At 38.1% G+C, this 19,558-nt stretch overlaps 1 protein-coding gene across 1 annotated transcript; it reads right to left on the reverse strand.

Annotated features, from left to right (window-relative positions):
• Positions 1–1,398: 1,398 nt before the first annotated feature.
• tspan31 (tetraspanin 31) lies at positions 1,399–18,036 on the reverse strand. Its single transcript, XM_069143576.1, has 6 exons — positions 17,909–18,036; positions 8,761–8,928; positions 7,350–7,430; positions 7,101–7,241; positions 5,108–5,218; positions 1,399–3,079 (listed from the first exon to the last, which is right to left on the reverse strand). Exons 1-6 carry the CDS (start codon positions 17,969–17,971, stop codon positions 3,005–3,007), a joined length of 639 nt encoding a protein of 212 aa, XP_068999677.1. The 5' UTR covers positions 17,972–18,036; the 3' UTR covers positions 1,399–3,004.
• Between the last annotated feature and the right edge of the window lie 1,522 nt (positions 18,037–19,558).

Below are 19,558 nucleotides of genomic sequence, written 5' to 3' on the forward strand. Positions count from 1 at the left end.
ATGCATCACAGGGTAGGGACTGGCACCGGGCCCTGAGGAGAGCACGCTGACAGGACGAGGGGGGATGCGGGATGCGGGATGCGGTGCGGTTTCCCAAAAAAAGAAAAGGCCGGTCAGTCGCCCGGAAACACTCAAGACCCAAAAGTCCTGAGTGGGCACATTTCACTTCCATAAATGTTCCCACGTCTCAGGAAAGTGAACCTGCAGGCGCTTCGCTGGCAGGGTGCGTCCAACAACACCGGGCAGAAAGGTGGAGGGGGGGGCAGTTTATCCTCATTTAAGGACAACCTTGGTCCAAAGGTATCTGGGTGATTTCCTTGTGCGTTGTCTCTGTTCCCTTATCAGGAGTGTACTTCAGCTCTCCTTCTGCCCCCCCCACATCCCTGGACCCGTCCCAGCTGAAGGGATTAATGGCCTTCTGAAGGAATGGGAATCCAAAAACCTACTACTTGGGTAAAATTACATTTTTACAGCTGCCATGTCGATGCCATCAATCTGTGGCGGTGACAGTCACGGGGAGGAAAAAAAGGACCTCTGTATCAATTGCTTGCTTGTCTGGAGGTATTTATCCTGTCAGAGCCGGACTGAAATAACAGTAGATGGTGGGAAAAAAAGAAATGGCAACTGCACACTCTGTGCTGCCATCATGTGGTGGAAGGTGGCAACATCGCTTTCCTCAACTCTGAAGCTGCTGTCTGGCAACATCGTTGTTTCCACATCAGATAGTTCCCATAATAAAATATTTCCGAAACAAGAATTAACTTTAATAACATGATTAAAGGTACATTTTAAAAAGTAATAAATTATTAGATCTGCAGTGGGCTCACAAATTCTGAGATAACTAATTTAGATGCTTCTTATCTTCATTAGTTGTCTCAGAATTTTACTTTCGTTTTGAATTCAATAGATTTTGTTTCATTGAAAACGATATCATCTTAACAACCGGTTATGGCGAGAATAAAAAACAAACAGAATTACGGGCACTGATGGAACAATAACGGCCCAAAGTAGTTGATTGTTCTTAAAAACCTTCAGTCCGGCTATGATCTGATCTGAAAGCCGCTCTTTGTATAAAACAACCATTTGACTTCAGACACTTTCACATAGTTGTGATGATGTTTCCCACGATCACAATACGTTTTAGTCATCAATGCTCCACTGGAAACTTGAGGCGCAGCCATGTTTCTAACAACGGCTGCAAAAAAAGCCTCAGATGAGTCGAACAAATTCATCACCTGAACGCTGCTTCAAAGGAAGAATGCAACTTAAGGAAATCGCACCTTTGGTACATTTAGTCCTTAATCGTCAAACTTTCAGAATAATTTGAGGTTTACGTGTAAATATGAGCCGATGCTCGAGGTGGTGTCGGACCTTTGTACCCAACAACAACTCAGAGAAAACGGTTTCCAATTTAAGGTTTTATTATTTGGAAAATGAAGTCTCAAAAATTCAAGATACATTTGAATAACAAGTGCACACAAATTCAAAGTGAGGTGTAATATATGGCATAATAATGCTTAAGATCCGCCAAAATGTTTTGTTTACACCAAGAACCAGCAGCAGGAAAATCCATATCAGCAAAGTCGACAGGTTCAAGTAAGACATGTAATTACAGTTTGTTAGTCCTTTAAATTAAAAGCAATTCAAGAGAAAAAAAACATCTTAAAAGACGGAATTCATGAGCAATTATTTATCAACAGGAAAAGTCAAATATCGAGCAAAATTAGATCATTAAAATTACAACATGACGTTGGCGTAATGTGCATCCTCAAACTTAACTTAAATAGATCCTGAAAATATTTAACAAGTTTATTTTACAAAGCATTTAACACTGATGAACAAAAAAGAGCTGATGGCAGCAAAGAACACAAAATAACTCCACGAAAAGAATCACTGTTGTGAAAATATCAAAAAACAAAAAAACAATCGCAACCAAAAGAACATTCTGACAATTAACACTAAAACTGGATTTGTGAAAAGCAGTTCTGGCCGAGTTCACGTCATTATTTCAGCCCGGGATCACGTAAGTGATTGAAAAATCAAAAAGCACAACGTTTTACATTTTCTGCGATTGCTTCCAGTTAAAGATGGGCGGTAACGATACGTACCTGAATCCACGTTTCTACAACCAGAACCTAAACGAAGCAACATCACGTGTTAAATACAGGAAGGTGGATTATTGAAGCCTTCAAACACATCGACTCTGCAAGCAAAAACCTCAGAGTTTGAGAAGAGCACGTACACTTCAAACCCATCGAGATTTATTTTCTGCGAACTGCAGTATTTAGAGATTATGTACAACATGGAGGCTGCAGTCTGTTGGCATCTGAATATCGCTGAATGTTAAAAGTTAGTTGGCTCAGTTACAGTTCATAAATATTTGAACCCAAACGACAAGCAAACTACGTCACCTAAAATCTACTACTTCCTAATCCCATCATCTGTGGCATCCGCAAAAACAAAAACATGTACATATATTTCAAAAAACTACTTTACACCACATGTCCAGTATGTGTGCCCCCCCCCCCCCCCCCCCTACATCACACTGCCCGGAGGAGGATATTCATGGTTAAAGCGGTGGAACTACATCAGAGACTCAAACCGAGGACATTTCAAGGTGCAGACAGGTTATTGGTCGTCGGGTGGAGATCCAAAGAAAGAAAATGTCTGTTGGTCGGACGACATGCAGAGAAGCTCGTCGCTCGTTTACGCAGCAGGAAACCCACGGTACTCAAAATCAAGGCTGGGTCGCGATACCAACAAGCGGCACTTCTCAGTATAACGAGTCATCCTTTCATGCATAAGTATCCAGGTGTTCACAGCTGGAGCATCGTTTGTTCTGGACAGGTCGCGGTAGTTTCTGAGTCTCAGGTGAAGGTGTGCGTTTGGTTTCTCAGTGTTTCGTCGGGTCCGTTCGTGTTGATGGTAACCGTGTTTCTTCATCCGCCCTCCACATGATTCTGTGTCCCGACGTGTCTGGAACGGCATCGACTGCAGCGACAGACTATAGGAAAGCACTCGGGTTTGCTCGTGGATCCTTCTGGTTTCGGTAGCGCACGGCGAGCCACACCCCCAGAATCTGTGAGTGGAGGATCAAACATGTCAGAGGAGGACATGAAGGGCACGAACACTTTGATTTGGTTCTGTTAACCAGCCTGAAAGAGACGAGTGACCACGTTGTACATTTACACTGTTTTCTGGAACAGTTTTGGTTATTTCACACTTAGATTGAATGTAAAGACGGATGAGATGGTGGAAATGGGTGGAGCAAAACATTTTTGATCCTTTTTCTTTACTTTTAATACATTTTTGGGGGATTTTCTTACTTTATTAAACGAGACAGTGAAGTAGAGATGGGAAATGGGGAAGAGAGCTGAGGACTGACATGCAGGAAATGGTTGTTCCAGCCTGGACTTGAACCGGCGACTCGATGCTCAGAGCACATGGCTCAGCTGGTATCCTGGGACACCGCTGTACTGTTTTTAATACAGATTTTTCAAAATCCATTTAAGGAACAAAGAAAAATGACGTCACACGTTAGTTTTCATGCAGTTTAGAGGGGCAGAGTGTAACCAGGTTGTTTCCTGTAGCTACAATTAATCGACGTCCCCTGAACATCTCGCATGCAAATTATTGCACGATGCCATAGTTTCCCAATATTTCAGTAAATGTGTCACATGCCATCTTGCCGGCGGCCAGCGAGACACAAATATGTGACCAAAAATGTGTTTGAAAAGCGTTAAATAAGGCGCTGAAATATTTTCCGAGGTTGAAACCGTGTGATTTTATTTTTCTGGGCGGGGCTTCTAGGTAGAAGCTACACATGTAAAATGACCAGGCATTTTACGATGCTAAATACTCTCCGACCGATTCAGTCGGTGCATTCAAAGTATCGAAGTTTGGTACCCGGTCACAGAAAAGGCTGCTGCCATCTTCAACTGGTGACGATTAGACTTTAAATGTCAAAGGTTAAAGGTCACCATGACCTCCCATTCGTCACAGCAACCTCTGTGCTGTTCTCTGAGCTGATAACTGTGTTCCTAGTAGCAGAAGACACAAACACACTGTCATCCAAATCTGAAGCTTCTCAGAGGATCTGAAATAAATCCTCTGGATGAGTGAGCTCTGGAACAGTTCTGCTCCTTTTAAATACTTGAAGGCGACACGTTATATCAATATTTTATTTGAACAATTATCCCATTTATTATTTGCATTCTTCTGTTCATATTTCAGGCATCAGCAAATTGCAATAGAAATGGGCCGCCATAAAAAAATATTACTATATAATATAAACTTTTTGTTTAGTTTAAATAACAGTAATGTTGTTTCGTATCACTTGAAGGCTCCATTGTTTTTTCAAATAAAAGAGATCACGTTAAAACACATTTACTTCATGGTTTGGTTTTGCTTTTACGGTGATTTTGATAATAATATCCAGAATATTTGTGCCGACTGGTATCGTGACAGCTCTGATATGATCCAAAACTGATTCTATTTATAATACGAGTCTGGACACATGGATGTAAACTGAGACTTAACTTGTTGGCCGAGGCGTTTAACAGCGAAGCGTAATTCTAGTTTTATTGGTTTTAATTGCGTTTATCGTTATAGTCAAGTCAGTTTTTTTTACGGTACTTCTAAACCAAACATAAGTTGACTAAAGTGCTACACAGCATCAAACAGAATTTTAAAAAAGCAATTAAATTGAATTACAACGCACATATTCTACCTTAGAGACCAGGAGGGTAGATGTTATGTAGTGGTGCGATATACTATCAGGAGTTTGCACACGGTGTCTTTATTTTGAAAATTGACAGGATGCTCTAAGCCGTGCTGCTTTGTGCAGCTTGACGTGGCTGCCGTCAAAAATAGACGAGTGTGTATTTTTAGCAGAACAGAGCAGCGAGTTGTTGTGCGGTGCTGCTGAAACACGCGGTGGGTGGAATTACAAGCATCAACTAGAACAACTGCGATCAGCTTGCAGCGGCCGCGGTGAAATCCAGCGTTTAGAAATCTCAAATCAGAGCAATTGTGGACTCTGTTCACACTTTCCATTTGACTAAAGTCCAGATAGTGTGCGACTGTTTGTGTTTGCCCGGACGCTGACCTCTGTGAAGCTGAAGAAGAGTCCGACGCCCCCGAGGATCTTCAGAGCCTCTGTCGCATGAGTCAGCATCTTTTCCCCGCAGGTTGAACAGTCATTCCTCTTTTTGCATGGCTGCGGAGAAAGAAAAAAAAAAAGGCCTTTAGTGTTCAGCAGAGTGAGTCAACGCCAGTATTAGCAACCAAAATCTATTCTGAGAGCAACAGTGAGTGGCCTACTTTTTCCTATTTAGTGCTTAAAGGAAATGCTTATGTGCCTTTTATTCAGCGAGACATGCTGTGTAACAGGAAATACACTGTAGTCTGGGATGCAGACTGTAGAGTGACATAATAAAGAATACATCTATCAAAGAATAAGGAAATGATTGTAAAAGCAAAGACAATATGTTAAAAGCAAATACAATACGTTAAAAGCAAAGACAATACGCTAAAAGCAAAGACAATACGATAAAAACAGACAATACATTAAAAGGAAATACAATACGTTAAAAACAAAGACAATACCTTAAAAGCAAATACAATACGTTAAAAGCAAAGACAATACGTTAAAAGCAAAGACAATACGTTAAGAGCAAAGACAATACGTTAAAAGCAAAGACAATACGATAAAAACAGACAATACCTTAAAAGCAAAGACAATACGTTAAAAACAAAGACAATACGTTAAGAGCAAAGACAATACGTTAAAAGCAAAGACAATACGATAAAAACAGACAATATGTTAAAAGGAAATACAATACGTTAAAAACAAAGACAATACCTTAAAAGCAAAGACAATACGTTAAAAGCAAAGACAATACGTTAAAAGCAAAGACAATACGATAAAAACAGACAATATGTTAAAAGGAAATACAATACGTTAAAAGCAAAGACAATACGCTAAAAGCAAAGACAATACGATAAAAACAGACAATATGTTAAAAGGAAATACAATACGTTAAAAACAAAGACAATACCTTAAAAGCAAAGACAATACGTTAAAAGCAAAGACAATACGTTAAAAGCAAAGACAATACGATAAAAACAGACAATATGTTAAAAGGAAATACAATACGTTAAAAGCAAAGACAATACGCTAAAAGCAAAGACAATACGATAAAAACAGACAATACATTAAAAGGAAATACAATACGTTAAAAACAAAGACAATACCTTAAAAGCAAATACAATACGTTAAAAGCAAAGACAATACCTTAAAAGCAAAGACAATACGTTAAGAGCAAAGACAATACGTTAAAAGCAAAGACAATACGATAAAAACAGACAATACCTTAAAAGCAAAGACAATACGTTAAAAACAAAGACAATACGTTAAGAGCAAAGACAATACGTTAAAAGCAAAGACAATACGATAAAAACAGACAATATGTTAAAAGGAAATACAATACGTTAAAAACAAAGACAATACCTTAAAAGCAAAGACAATACGTTAAAAGCAAAGACAATACGTTAAAAGCAAAGACAATACGTTAAGAGCAAAGACAATACGTTAAAAGCAAAGACAATACGATAAAAACAGACAATACCTTAAAAGCAAAGACAATACGTTAAAAACAAAGACAATACGTTAAGAGCAAAGACAATACGTTAAAAGCAAAGACAATACGTTAAGAGCAAAGACAATACGTTAAAAGCAAAGACAATACGATAAAAACAGACAATATGTTAAAAGGAAATACAATACGTTAAAAACAAAGACAATACCTTAAAAGCAAAGACAATACGTTAAAAGCAAAGACAATACAATAAAAATAAAGACAATACAATCAAAACAAAGACAACACTCTTTTAAACTTTGTTTCAATTCGTTATAATGGCACTCCTATGGCTCCACATCAGACCACATATAATGTGGATTAACCTGAAGCAAATAGTTTAATTACGTAACAGTTCAAATAAGTTACCTGCACTGCTGAAAGATTTTTTTAAATTTTCCATGACAGTGTTTATCTTTTCTAGTGGCTGTACCAATGAAAAATGTGAAATGTAAAACTTACGGCGAGGCAGTTTTTAACGTCCTTATCATACTGCGAGCGGCTGTCCTTGGTGTTGAGCAGCCCGCAGCAGTCCAGCTGGTTCTCCAGGTCCGTCTTTGTCTTATTTTCCAACATCCCCCACGTAGAGTTCAGAAGCGCCTCCTAGAAAAGCCCCAAAAAACCAGCAAATACCAGACGTAAAAAAGAAAAATAGTATTCATATAGACATAAATATATTTATTTTCAAATGATACACGGTGTTAAGCCCACCTGCTGGCCGCGGTTCATCGCCAGGCAGGAACACGAAACACCGAATTGGAACAAGAACACTATGAACAGGATGACCATGTACTGAGGAGGAGGTCAAAGAAACAGCAAAGCAGCAACATGACAAAAACTTTCAACACATTCAGGACAGCTAACCCACATTTTCAACCACAACTGAGCAGATAACCACGTGAACGAGGCTGCATATCAGAGTCCTGATTGGAATTCAGAAAGTTCAGAGTCGATTCCTTCAGATAGATGCTTTTCAGAAATCATCCTCAACATCCAACAATGAGCTACAAACTGTGTCCTTGAAAATAAGATTGTGTAAAATGCACATGTCGGCTAAACTGTGGTCATAAATATCAGATTCCCATTCATATTTTTATGACGTTTCCACGGTTTGACTCTTTTAAATGACAGCTTCTCGTTGCACCTCCTTCCTCTGCTGTGGTTCAATGGTACATGGATGGAGAATTAGTGCATCAATGGTGCATTGTTTATTTCAATTATTAGTATCTGTCACAGTTAGTATTTTCTTTGCATATTTAAGTTGTTATATCATATCTGACCTGTGGAATAATGTGTTCCAATGTTCAATGCTAAGAAATAGCTCCTCTTCCTCATACAGTTTATGTATAATAGCAAACTATCAGGCTTACATTACAATAGTGTTGGAGCTATTAGTTGTGTTTAGTAATTAAACCTTTATTTGTTTATTTTGTTGACGTTTCATTTAAGGAATTTCATGTACTACATTATCAGGATCATTAATTAGTTTCAGTAATTGTTAATGCTTTTATTTTGAAAGCACTGGGCAGCTGGGGCACCTCAGGTGAATCTACATATATGGGTATGCAGTTATAGCAGAGACACCGGGGGGAGTTTGTCCTGTTTTTTTTTTTTACCATCGCAAGAGGCAGCGTTTGTTTGCTTGCTTGCTTGAAATGGTAAAATACATCTTGTGAAACGTTATGCTTGCCTTGTGACCTTTTCCCTGCAAAAGATCTGTTCCTTGGTGCCTCAGTCGCCATTTGAATTAGAGCTTTGATTTTATTTTTGTTTGTTGTTAAGTCTGAGGACAAATCACACACAAATACCATCGTCAACTAAAATCTGGGAGCCCGAGTTTTCACAGTGACAGTTTACAGGCCTCTAGTGACTCAAGACAGCAAACAAATAAGACAAATAACCATTTAGTTCAAGCTGTAATAACTCCACAAAGCAAAATTTTACACATCATGCTGAACCACTTACTACAAACAAACCAAAACATTTAGCACAGATAAAAATGCTAAAATGCAAAGATCAATCTCTAGAATTTAAGAATAAATCATAGAAATCAATTATCCGTGTAATTTTTTTAAATCCAGGCCTGTGAATCTGTAAACCTGTCAGTGAAGAGAAAGGATACGAAGAAGAGCATCACTTGGTGGTGGTTCATCGCTCCGATGAGTCCGACGATGGCGATGAGCAGCAGGAAGACGCCCACCGCGATCACACCGCCGATGATGTGGATGCTCGACACCAGGCCGAATCCTTTCCCCCATGCTGCTACTCCTATCAGCAGCAGCCCCACCAGCTAGGGGGAGGAGGGAATTAAGATTATTAAATCATAACGACGGGAAGACCCTCATAACGACGGGAAGACGACGGGAAGACCCTCATAACGACAAGATGACAGGAAGACCCTCATAACGATGGGAAGACAACGGGAAGACCCTCATAACGACAAGATGACGGGAAGACCCTCATAACGACGGGAAGACAACGGGAAGACCCTCATAACGACAGGAAGACCCTCATAACGACGGGAAGACCCTCATAATGACGGGAAGACGACGGGAAGACGACAGGAAGACCCTCATAACGACAGGAAGACCCTCATAACGACGGGAAGACGACGGGAAGACCCTCAATGACGGGAAGACGATGGGAAGACCCTCATAACGACAGGAAGACGACGGGAAGACCCTCATAACGACGGGAAGACCCTCATAACGACAGGAAGACCCTCATAACGATGGGAAGACCCTCATGACGACTGGAAGATGACGGGAAGACCCTCATAATGACAAGAAGACGACGGGAAGACCCTCACAACGACGGAAAGACCCTCATAACGACGGGAAGACGACGGGGAGACCGTCATAACGACAGGAAGACCCTCATAATGACTGGAAGACGACAGGAAGACCCTCATAACAACGGGAAGACCGTCATAACGACAGGAAGACCCTCATAACGACTGGAAGACCGTCATAACGACGGAAAGACGACGGGAAGACCCTCATAACGACGGGAAGGCGACGGGAAGACCGTCATAACGACAGGAAGACCCTCAAAACGACGGGAAGACCCTCATAACGACTGGAAGACCCTCATAACGACAGGAAGACGACGGGAAGACCCTCATAACAACGGGAAGACCCTCATAACGACTGGAAGACGACGGGAAGACCCTCATAACGACTGGAAGACCGTCATAACGACGGAAAGACGACGGGAAGACCCTCATAACGACGGGAAGACGACGGGAAGACCGTCATAACGAAAGGAAGACCCTCAAAACGACGGGAAGACCCTCATAACGACTGGAAGACCCTCATAACGACAGGAAGACGACGGGAAGACCCTCATAACAACGGGAAGACCCTCATAACGACTGGAAGACGACGGGAAGACCCTCATAACGACTGGAAGACCGTCATAACGACGGAAAGACGACGGGAAGACCCTCATAACGACTGGAAGACCCTCATAACGACAGGAAGACGACGGGAAGACCCTCATAACAACGGGAAGACCCTCATAACGACTGGAAGACGACGGGAAGACCCTCATAACGACTGGAAGACCGTCATAACGACTGGAAGACCCTCATAACGACTGGAAGACCGTCATAACGACGGAAAGACGACGGGAAGACCCTCATAACGACGGGAAGACCGTCATAACGACAGGAAGACCCTCAAAACGACGGGAAGACCCTCATAACGACTGGAAGACCCTCATAACGACTGGAAGACCGTCATAACGACAGGAAGACGACGGGAAGACCGTCATAACGACAGGAAGACCCTCATAACGACTGGAAGACCCTCATAACGACAGGAAGACGACGGGAAGACCGTCATAACGACAGGAAGACCCTCATAACGACTGGAAGACGACGGGAAGACCCTCATAACGACTGGAAGACGACGGGAAGACCGTCATAACGACGGAAAGATGACGGGAAGACCCTCATAATGACGGGAAGACGACGGGAAGACCGTCATAACGACTGGAAGACGATGGGAAGACCCTCATAACGACAGGAAGACCCTCATAACGACTGGAAGACGATGGAAAGACCCTCATAACGACGGGAAGACCCTCATAACGACAGAAAGACGACGGGAAGACCCTCATAACGACGGGAAGACCCTCATAACGACGGGAAGACGACGGGAAGACCCTCATAACGACGGAAAGACGACGGGAAGACCCTCATAACGACGGGAAGACCCTCATAACGACGGGAAGACGACGGGAAGACCCTCATAACGACGGAAAGACGACGGGAAGACCCTCATAATGACGGGAAGACCCTCATAACGACGGGAAGACCCTCATAACGACGGAAAGACCCTCATAACGACGGGAAGACCCTCATAACGACGGAAAGACGACGGGAAGACCCTCATAACGACGGGAAGACGACGGGAAGACCCTCATAACGACGGAAAGACCCTCATAACGACGGAAAGACGACGGGAAGACCCTCATAACAAAGGGGAGACCCTATTTACTATCATAATTGAAATTGTAACATCCCAGAAGCTGGAACCATCACGTTTGGCATTTCATCCATTAATTAGAAAAGCTGCCTATACATTTTCAAGCATTTCAAAAGGAAAGATGTGACAGCTCAGCTGAGCAGTGATGTGTTGGCGACTCATGGACCAACATGGCTGAACACAGCAGGAGGCGCTGGAGCGACTCACTGGTTCCAACATCTGTGTTATAAAGCAACACAGCGAGCGGCTAGAAAAGAGAAGCTGCAGAACAACAGTCTCTGCAGTGTTGACCAAGTTAAAGAGCTTTCAAAGAGTTTAACCTTCACACAAAGTATCACAAACTTTCTTTTCACCTCAGCAGTGTGTGCATGTGTGTGAATCTATATTCTTGACGGACTTCCTTTTGACTAGGGTCATCTGGAAAACATACTATTATGCCACATTATTAAATACTTGCCAACAGTTTGAAATAATTATTAAATGTTGAGGATAACCTACTGAAATAGATGGATAGATGAACCTGTTACAAATAACTGAATAATTTGATTTATTCACAGTTGTTGCTGAAACTGAGGCTTGCTAATGATGAACGGCGTCGGATTCTGCAGCCCAACCGTCAAAAACAAGCACATGCCTAATTTATAGGAGGTCATTGGCTCCTGACAGTCCATAATGACACATGACTTTTTAATAGGTTTTCTTTAGAGGAAGGTAATTTAAGAAAAGAGGAAGAAAACAACTCAAAATAATCTAAAAACACTACTTGAAAGAGGTTATATAATCTGACTTCCTCTCTGGCACTCTTCACAACATCCATCAACTATTGTTGTGTGATTCTATATCACATATATCTATCCATATATCAACTATTGTTGTGATTCTATATCACATATATCTATCTATCAACTATTGTTGTGATTCTACATCACATATCTATCAATTATTGTTGTGTGATTCTATATCACATATATCTATCAACTATTGTTGTGTGATTCTATATCACATATCTATCAACTAGTGTTGTGATTCTATATCACATATCTATCAATTATTGTTGTGATTCTATATCACATATATCTATCAACAATTGTTGTGATTCTACATCACATATATCTATCAACTATTGTTGTGATTCTACATCACATATCTATCAATTATTGTTGTGTGATTCTACATCACATATATCTATCAACTATTGTTGTGTGATTCTATATCACATATATCAACTATTGTGTGATTCTATATCACATATATCAATTATTGTTGTGATTCTATATCACATATATCTATCAACTATTGTGTGATTCTATATCACATATATCTACCAACTATTGTGTGATTCTATATCAAACATATCTACTAACTATTGTGTGATTCTATATCACATATCTATCAACTATTGTTGCATGATTCTACATTACATATATCTATCAACAATTGTTCTGTGATTCTATATCACATATCTATCAATTATTGTTGTGATTCTATATCACATATATCTATCAACAATTGTTGTGATTCTACATCACATATATCTATCAACTATTGTTGTGATTCTACATCACATATCTATCAATTATTGTTGTGTGATTCTATATCACATATATCTATCAACTATTGTTGTGTGATTCTATATCACATATCAACTATTGTGTGATTCTATATCACATATATCTATCAATTATTGTTGTGATTCTATATCACATATATCTATCAACTATTGTGTGATTCTATATCACATATATCTATCAACTATTGTGTGATTCTATATCAAACATATCTACTAACTATTGTGTGATTCTATATCACATATCTATCAACTATTGTTGCATGATTCTACATTACATATATCTATCAACTATTGTTGTGTGATTCTATATCACATATATCTATCAACAATTGTTCTGTGATTCTATATCACATATCTATCAACTATTGTGTGATTCTATATCACATATATCTATCAATTATTGTTGTGTGATTCTATATCACACATATCTATCAACTAGTGTTGTGATTCTATGTCACATTTATCTATCAACTAGTGTTGTGATTCTATATCACACATATCTATCAACTATTGTTGTGTGATTCTATATCACATAATTATCAACTAGTGTTGTGATTCTACATCACATATCTATCAATTATTGTTGTGTGATTCTATATCACATATCTATCAACTATTGTTGTGTGATTCTATATCACATATATCAACTATTGTGTGATTCTATATCACATATATCTATCAATTATTGTTGTGATTCTATATCACATATATCTATCAACTATTGTGTGATTCTATATCACATATATCTATCAACTAGTGTTGTGTGATTCTATATCACATATATCTATCAACTATTGGTGTGATTCTATATCACATATATCTATCAACTAGTGTTGTGATTCTATATCACATATATCTATCAACTAGTGTTGTGATTCTATGTCACACATATCTACCAACTATTGTGTGATTCTATATCATATATATCTATCAACTATTGTTGTGATTCTATATCACATATATCTATCAACTATTGGTGTGATTCTATATCACATATATCTATCAACTATTGTTGTGATTCTATATCACATATATCTATCAACTAGTGTTGTGTGATTCTATATCACATATATCTATCAACTATTGTTGTGTGATTCTATATCACATATATCTATCAATTATTGTTGTGTGATTCTATATCACATATATCTATCCATATATCAACTATTGTTGTGATTCTATATCACATATATCTATCAACTAGTGTTGTGTGATTCTATATCACATATCTATCAACTATTGTTGTGACTCTATATCACATATATCTACCAACTATTGTGTGATTCTATATCACATATATCTATCAACTATTGTTGTGATTCTATATCACATATATCTATCAACTAGTGTTGTGATTCTATATCACATATATCTATCAACTATTGTTGTGTGATTCTATATCACATATATCTATCAATTATTGTTGTGTGATTCTATATCACATATATCTATCCATATATCAACTATTGTTGTGATTCTATATCACATATATCTATCAACTAGTGTTGTGTGATTCTATATCACATATCTATCAACTATTGTTGTGACTCTATATCACATATATCTACCAACTATTGTGTGATTCTATATCACATATATCTATCAACTATTGTTGTGATTCTATATCACATATATCTATCAACTAGTGTTGTGATTCTATATCACATATATCTATCAACTATTGTTGTGATTCTATATCACATATATCTATCAACTATTGTTGTGTGATTCTATATCACATTATCAACTATTGTTGTGATTCTACATCACATATCTATCAATTATTGTTGTGATTCTATATCACATATATCTATCAACTATTGTTGTGTGATTCTATATCACATATCTATCAACTAGTGTTGTGATTCTATATCACATATCTATCAATTATTGTTGTGATTCTATATCACATATCTATCAATTATTGTTGTGTGATTCTATATCACATATATCTATCAACTATTGTTGTGATTCTACATCACATATATCTATCAACTATTGTTGTGTGATTCTATATCACATATATCAACTATTGTGTGATTCTATATCACATATATCTATCAATTATTGTTGTGATTCTATATCACATATATCTATCAACTATTGTGTGATTCTATATCACATATATCTATCAACTAGTGTTGTGTGATTCTATATCACATATATCTATCAACTAGTGTTGTGATTCTATGTCACACATATCTACCAACTATTGTGTGATTCTATATCATATATATCTATCAACTATTGTTGTGATTCTATATCACATATATCTATCAACTATTGGTGTGATTCTATATCACATATATCTATCAACTATTGTTGTGATTCTATATCACATATATCTATCAACTAGTGTTGTGTGATTCTATATCACATATATCTATCAACTATTGTTGTGATTCTATATCACATATATCTATCAACTATTGTTGTGATTCTATATCACATATATCTATCAACTAGTGTTGTGTGATTCTATATCACATATCTATCAACTATTGTTGTGACTCTATATCACATATATCTACCAACTATTGTGTGATTCTATATCACATATATCTATCAACTATTGTTGTGATTCTATATCACATATATCTATCAACTAGTGTTGTGATTCTATATCACATATATCTATCAACTATTGTTGTGTGATTCTATATCACATATATCTATCAACTAGTGTTGTGATTCTATATCACATATCTATCAACTAGTGTTGTGATTCTATATCACATATATCTATCAACTAGTGTTGTGATTCTATATCACATATATCTATCAAATATTGTGTGATTCTATATCACATATATCTATCAACTAGTGTTGTGATTCTATATCACACATATCAACTAGTGTTGTGATTCTATATCATATATCTATCAAATATTGTGTGATTCTATATCATATCTATCAAATATTGTGTGATTCTATATCACATATATCTATCAACTATTGTTGTGTGATTCTATATCACATATATCTACCAACTATTGTGTGATTCTATATCATATATATCTATCAACTAGTGTTGTGATTCTATATCACACATATCTATCAACTAGTGTTGTGTGATTCTATATCACATATCTATCAACTATTGTGTGATTCTATATCACATATATCTATCAACTAGTGTTGTGTGATTCTATATCATATATATCTATCAACTAGTGTTGTGTGATTCTATATCATATATATCTATCAACTATTGTTGTGATTCTATATCACATATCTATCAACTAGTGTTGTGTGATTCTATATCACATATATCTATCAACTAGTGTTGTGTGATTCTATATCACATATATCTATCAACTAGTGTTGTGTGATTCTATATCACATATATCTATCAACTAGTGTTGTGATTCTATATCACACATATCTATCAACTAGTGTTGTGTGATTCTATATCACATATATCTATCAACTATTGTTGTGATTCTATATCACATATATCTATCAACTAGTGTTGTGATTCTATATCACACATATCTATCAACTAGTGTTGTGTGATTCTATATCACACATATCTATCAACTAGTGTTGTGATTCTATATCACACATATCTATCAACTAGTGTTGTGATTCTATATCACATATATCTATCAACTATTGTTGTGTGATTCTATATCACATATATCTATCAACTAGTGTTGTGTGATTCTATATCACATATATCTATCAACTATTGGTGTGATTCTATATCACATATATCTATCAACTAGTGTTGTGATTCTATATCACATATATCTATCAACTAGTGTTGTGATTCTATGTCACATATCTACCAACTATTGTGTGATTCTATATCATATATATCTATCAACTATTGTTGTGATTCTATATCACATATATCTATCAACTATTGTTGTGATTCTATATCACATATATCTATCAACTAGTGTGTGATTCTATATCACATATATCTATCAACTAGTGTGTGATTCTATATCACACATATCTATCAACTAGTGTTGTGTGATTCTATATCACATATCTATCAACTATTGTTGTGACTCTATATCACATATATCTATCAACTATTGTGTGATTCTATATCACATATATCTATCAACTATTGTTGTGATTCTATATCACATATATCTATCAACTAGTGTTGTGATTCTATATCACATATATCTATCAACTAGTGTTGTGTGATTCTATATCACACATATCTATCAACTAGTGTTGTGATTCTACATCACACATATCTATCAACTAGTGTTGTGATTCTATATCACATATATCTATCAACTAGTGTTGTGATTCTATATCACATATATCTATCAACTATTGTTGTGTGATTCTATATCACATATATCTATCAACTATTGTGTGATTCTATATCACATATATCTATCAACTAGTGTTGTGATTCTATATCACATATATCTATCAACTATTGTTGTGATTCTATATCACATATATCTATCAACTAGTGTTGTGATTCTATATCACATATATCTATCAAATATTGTGTGATTCTATATCACATATATCTATCAACTAGTGTTGTGATTCTATATCACATATATCTATCAACTAGTGTTGTGTGATTCTATATCACATATATCTATCAACTAGTGTTGTGATTCTATATCACATATATCTATCAAATATTGTGTGATTCTATATCACATATATCTATCAACTAGTGTTGTGATTCTATATCACATATATCTATCAACTAGTGTTGTGATTCTATATCACATATATCTATCAACTAGTGTTGTGTGATTCTATATCATATATATCTATCGTCCATCAGTTTGATTGACAGCGCCCCGGTCACGTGAGTGAGTGTAAACAGTGCGCGGTACCAGCTGACATGTTGGATCAGAGTCAGCTGAGCGGCCTCTCGGCTAACAGCTAACGGCTAACAGCTAACGGCTAACAGCAGCCTTTACACGCATAATGGCGCTAGCTAACGGGCTAGCTGGGACGCTAAGGGCAGCTGCTACTTTCCACATCGCTACCTGCTCCGCTAACCTCCACCACGTAACGCGAGACTTTAATACATCACTGCTAGAACGGGATACATCCCGGAAATCAGCTGTGGAGCCAAACCAGAGGATCAGAAGGGAAATGAAACCAGGAATGTTTCTGGAGCTAACTGCTAGCTCGCCTGCTAGCTTCATCCTGACGCGAGCTATCCGAAGCTAGCGTGGCTAGCTCGAAGTTAGCATGAATGTCCGCCTACTCACCATGTAAACCACGTTCAGGGAGCACAGCGCGTTCTTGGAGCAGGTGAAGCCGCCGCAGACCATCTTCAGTCCGGTGGAGACGGAAGGAGCTTGTCCTCTGACGCAGGGGGGCGTGACGTCAGAGTGACTCAGTCCGGTGGAGACGGAAGGAGCTTGTCCTCTGACGCAGGGGGGCGTGACGTCAGAGTGACGACACCGTTCTCTGAAGACAAACAACAACAAACCCGGAACTTTAAAACGCTTACAGACATTTAAATGTCACATTCAAGGAATTTCTCACATTTAACAGTTAAAGTTTAAGTTAAGTTAAAGTAGAACTAAATACATTTACTCAGGTGCTGTACTCAAGTATAAGTTCGAGGTATTTGTACTTCACTTGAGTTTTTCTATTTACTGCAACTTTACACGTGTACTCCTTGTGTGAGGGCAAAGATAAAAAAAAAACATTCATTTCCAAATTAGGTGATTTTATATTTGAACTTTTCTAACCAACTGAATGATTAAATGTTTCTTTATACGTTGAGAAAACTATTCTCCTTTTTACTTGGATTCACTGGAAAATGTCCCGAAGCTGAAAACAGTTTTGTTTTTGTAGCGCTGCACGGTTCTCACAGGAAACTACAAACTACAGGAAGTAATACTGAGTCAGCTGACGACAAAACTAATGAACGCAAATGTGTTTAAACTTTAATAACCACAGCAGTGAGCTGTACTTCATCCTGCCTGATGAGAGGTCATGTTTCCACGTGTGCTGGAGATACGAGCCACCGATCAGCAGACGTGAAGCTTCAACATGAAACAGTTGGCTGAACACAAAATATGAGGCGAAGGGTTCTGGATGTCGTCGTCTTTGAGTTCGAGGCTAAAAAAACGCGACTGTGATATAAATGATGAGGTTTTTTCCTGACGTTCTCTCTGCAGCCGTTACCGTGCCGTTGTGCTGTGACACGGCGGCAGTCAGAGTGAAGCATCTGGTTTGAAATAAGGAAGTGAACTGAGTTCAGTTGAACCTGCAGAGGAAACTGTTCATTGTGTGATGTGACGTTTGTGGTCTGCAGAGCGACAGAGACACAGACGCCTTCGCTTCTCTCTGACGCCTCGTCTTAACTTGGAGTTCTTCTCGTTGGACCGAACTCAGCCGGGAGCTCAAATGGGCTGAAGCTTCTTCTCTTTACCATCGATCCAGGGCGTCCGGACAGGATGAACAGCAACAGCAAGTCGCCGAGCTCGGCCGCGATCAAAGCCGAGATCAAGAGGCACGAAAATGTCCAGCGAGCTTTGGAGCGTCTGAGCCGGCAGTGTGAACGCGTGGACGACCTGCAGCTCAAATCTGGACTCAAAGTTTTCCTCCACAGCCTTCAAGGTGAGATCCACTTTCCTGCAGCTTCTCACTGCTGTTGGTCACCTGAACTCTGTTCACACATCACTGACAGAAAGATCTTTAATACATGTAGATGTGTTGAGGAAACGTTGGGTGGTTGAACAGAACCGACTGATATCTCTCTTTAATACATGTAGATGTGTTGAGGAAACGTTGGGTGGTTGAACAGAACCGGCTGATATCTTCCCTCTTTGCTTCCTGTGTCAGTCGATGCGTCTTTTTTGGGGGGAACAGATGCTCCTTTTCTTTTCTCATTTCTCGTCTATATT

Source organism: Embiotoca jacksoni, unplaced genomic scaffold (genome assembly GCF_022577435.1).
Source record: "Embiotoca jacksoni isolate LCO1_2020_lvr unplaced genomic scaffold, fEmbJac1.0.p SCAF_111, whole genome shotgun sequence".
Lineage (NCBI taxonomy): Eukaryota > Metazoa > Chordata > Actinopteri > Embiotocidae > Embiotoca > Embiotoca jacksoni.

Bases quoted from the DNA above. Each gene is read 5' to 3' on its own strand.
- tspan31 (XM_069143576.1), bottom strand. From the start codon at position 17,971: ATGGTCTGCGGCGGCTTCACCTGCTCCAAGAACGCGCTGTGCTCCCTG. The intron at 8,929-17,908 runs GTGAGTAGGCGG...TCCTCCCCCTAG, and splicing joins CCCTGAACGTGGTTTACATG to CTGGTGGGGCTGCTGCTGAT. The intron at 7,431-8,760 runs GTATCCTTTCTC...CCTCCTCCTCAG, and splicing joins ACCAAGTGATGCTCTTCTTC to TACATGGTCATCCTGTTCAT.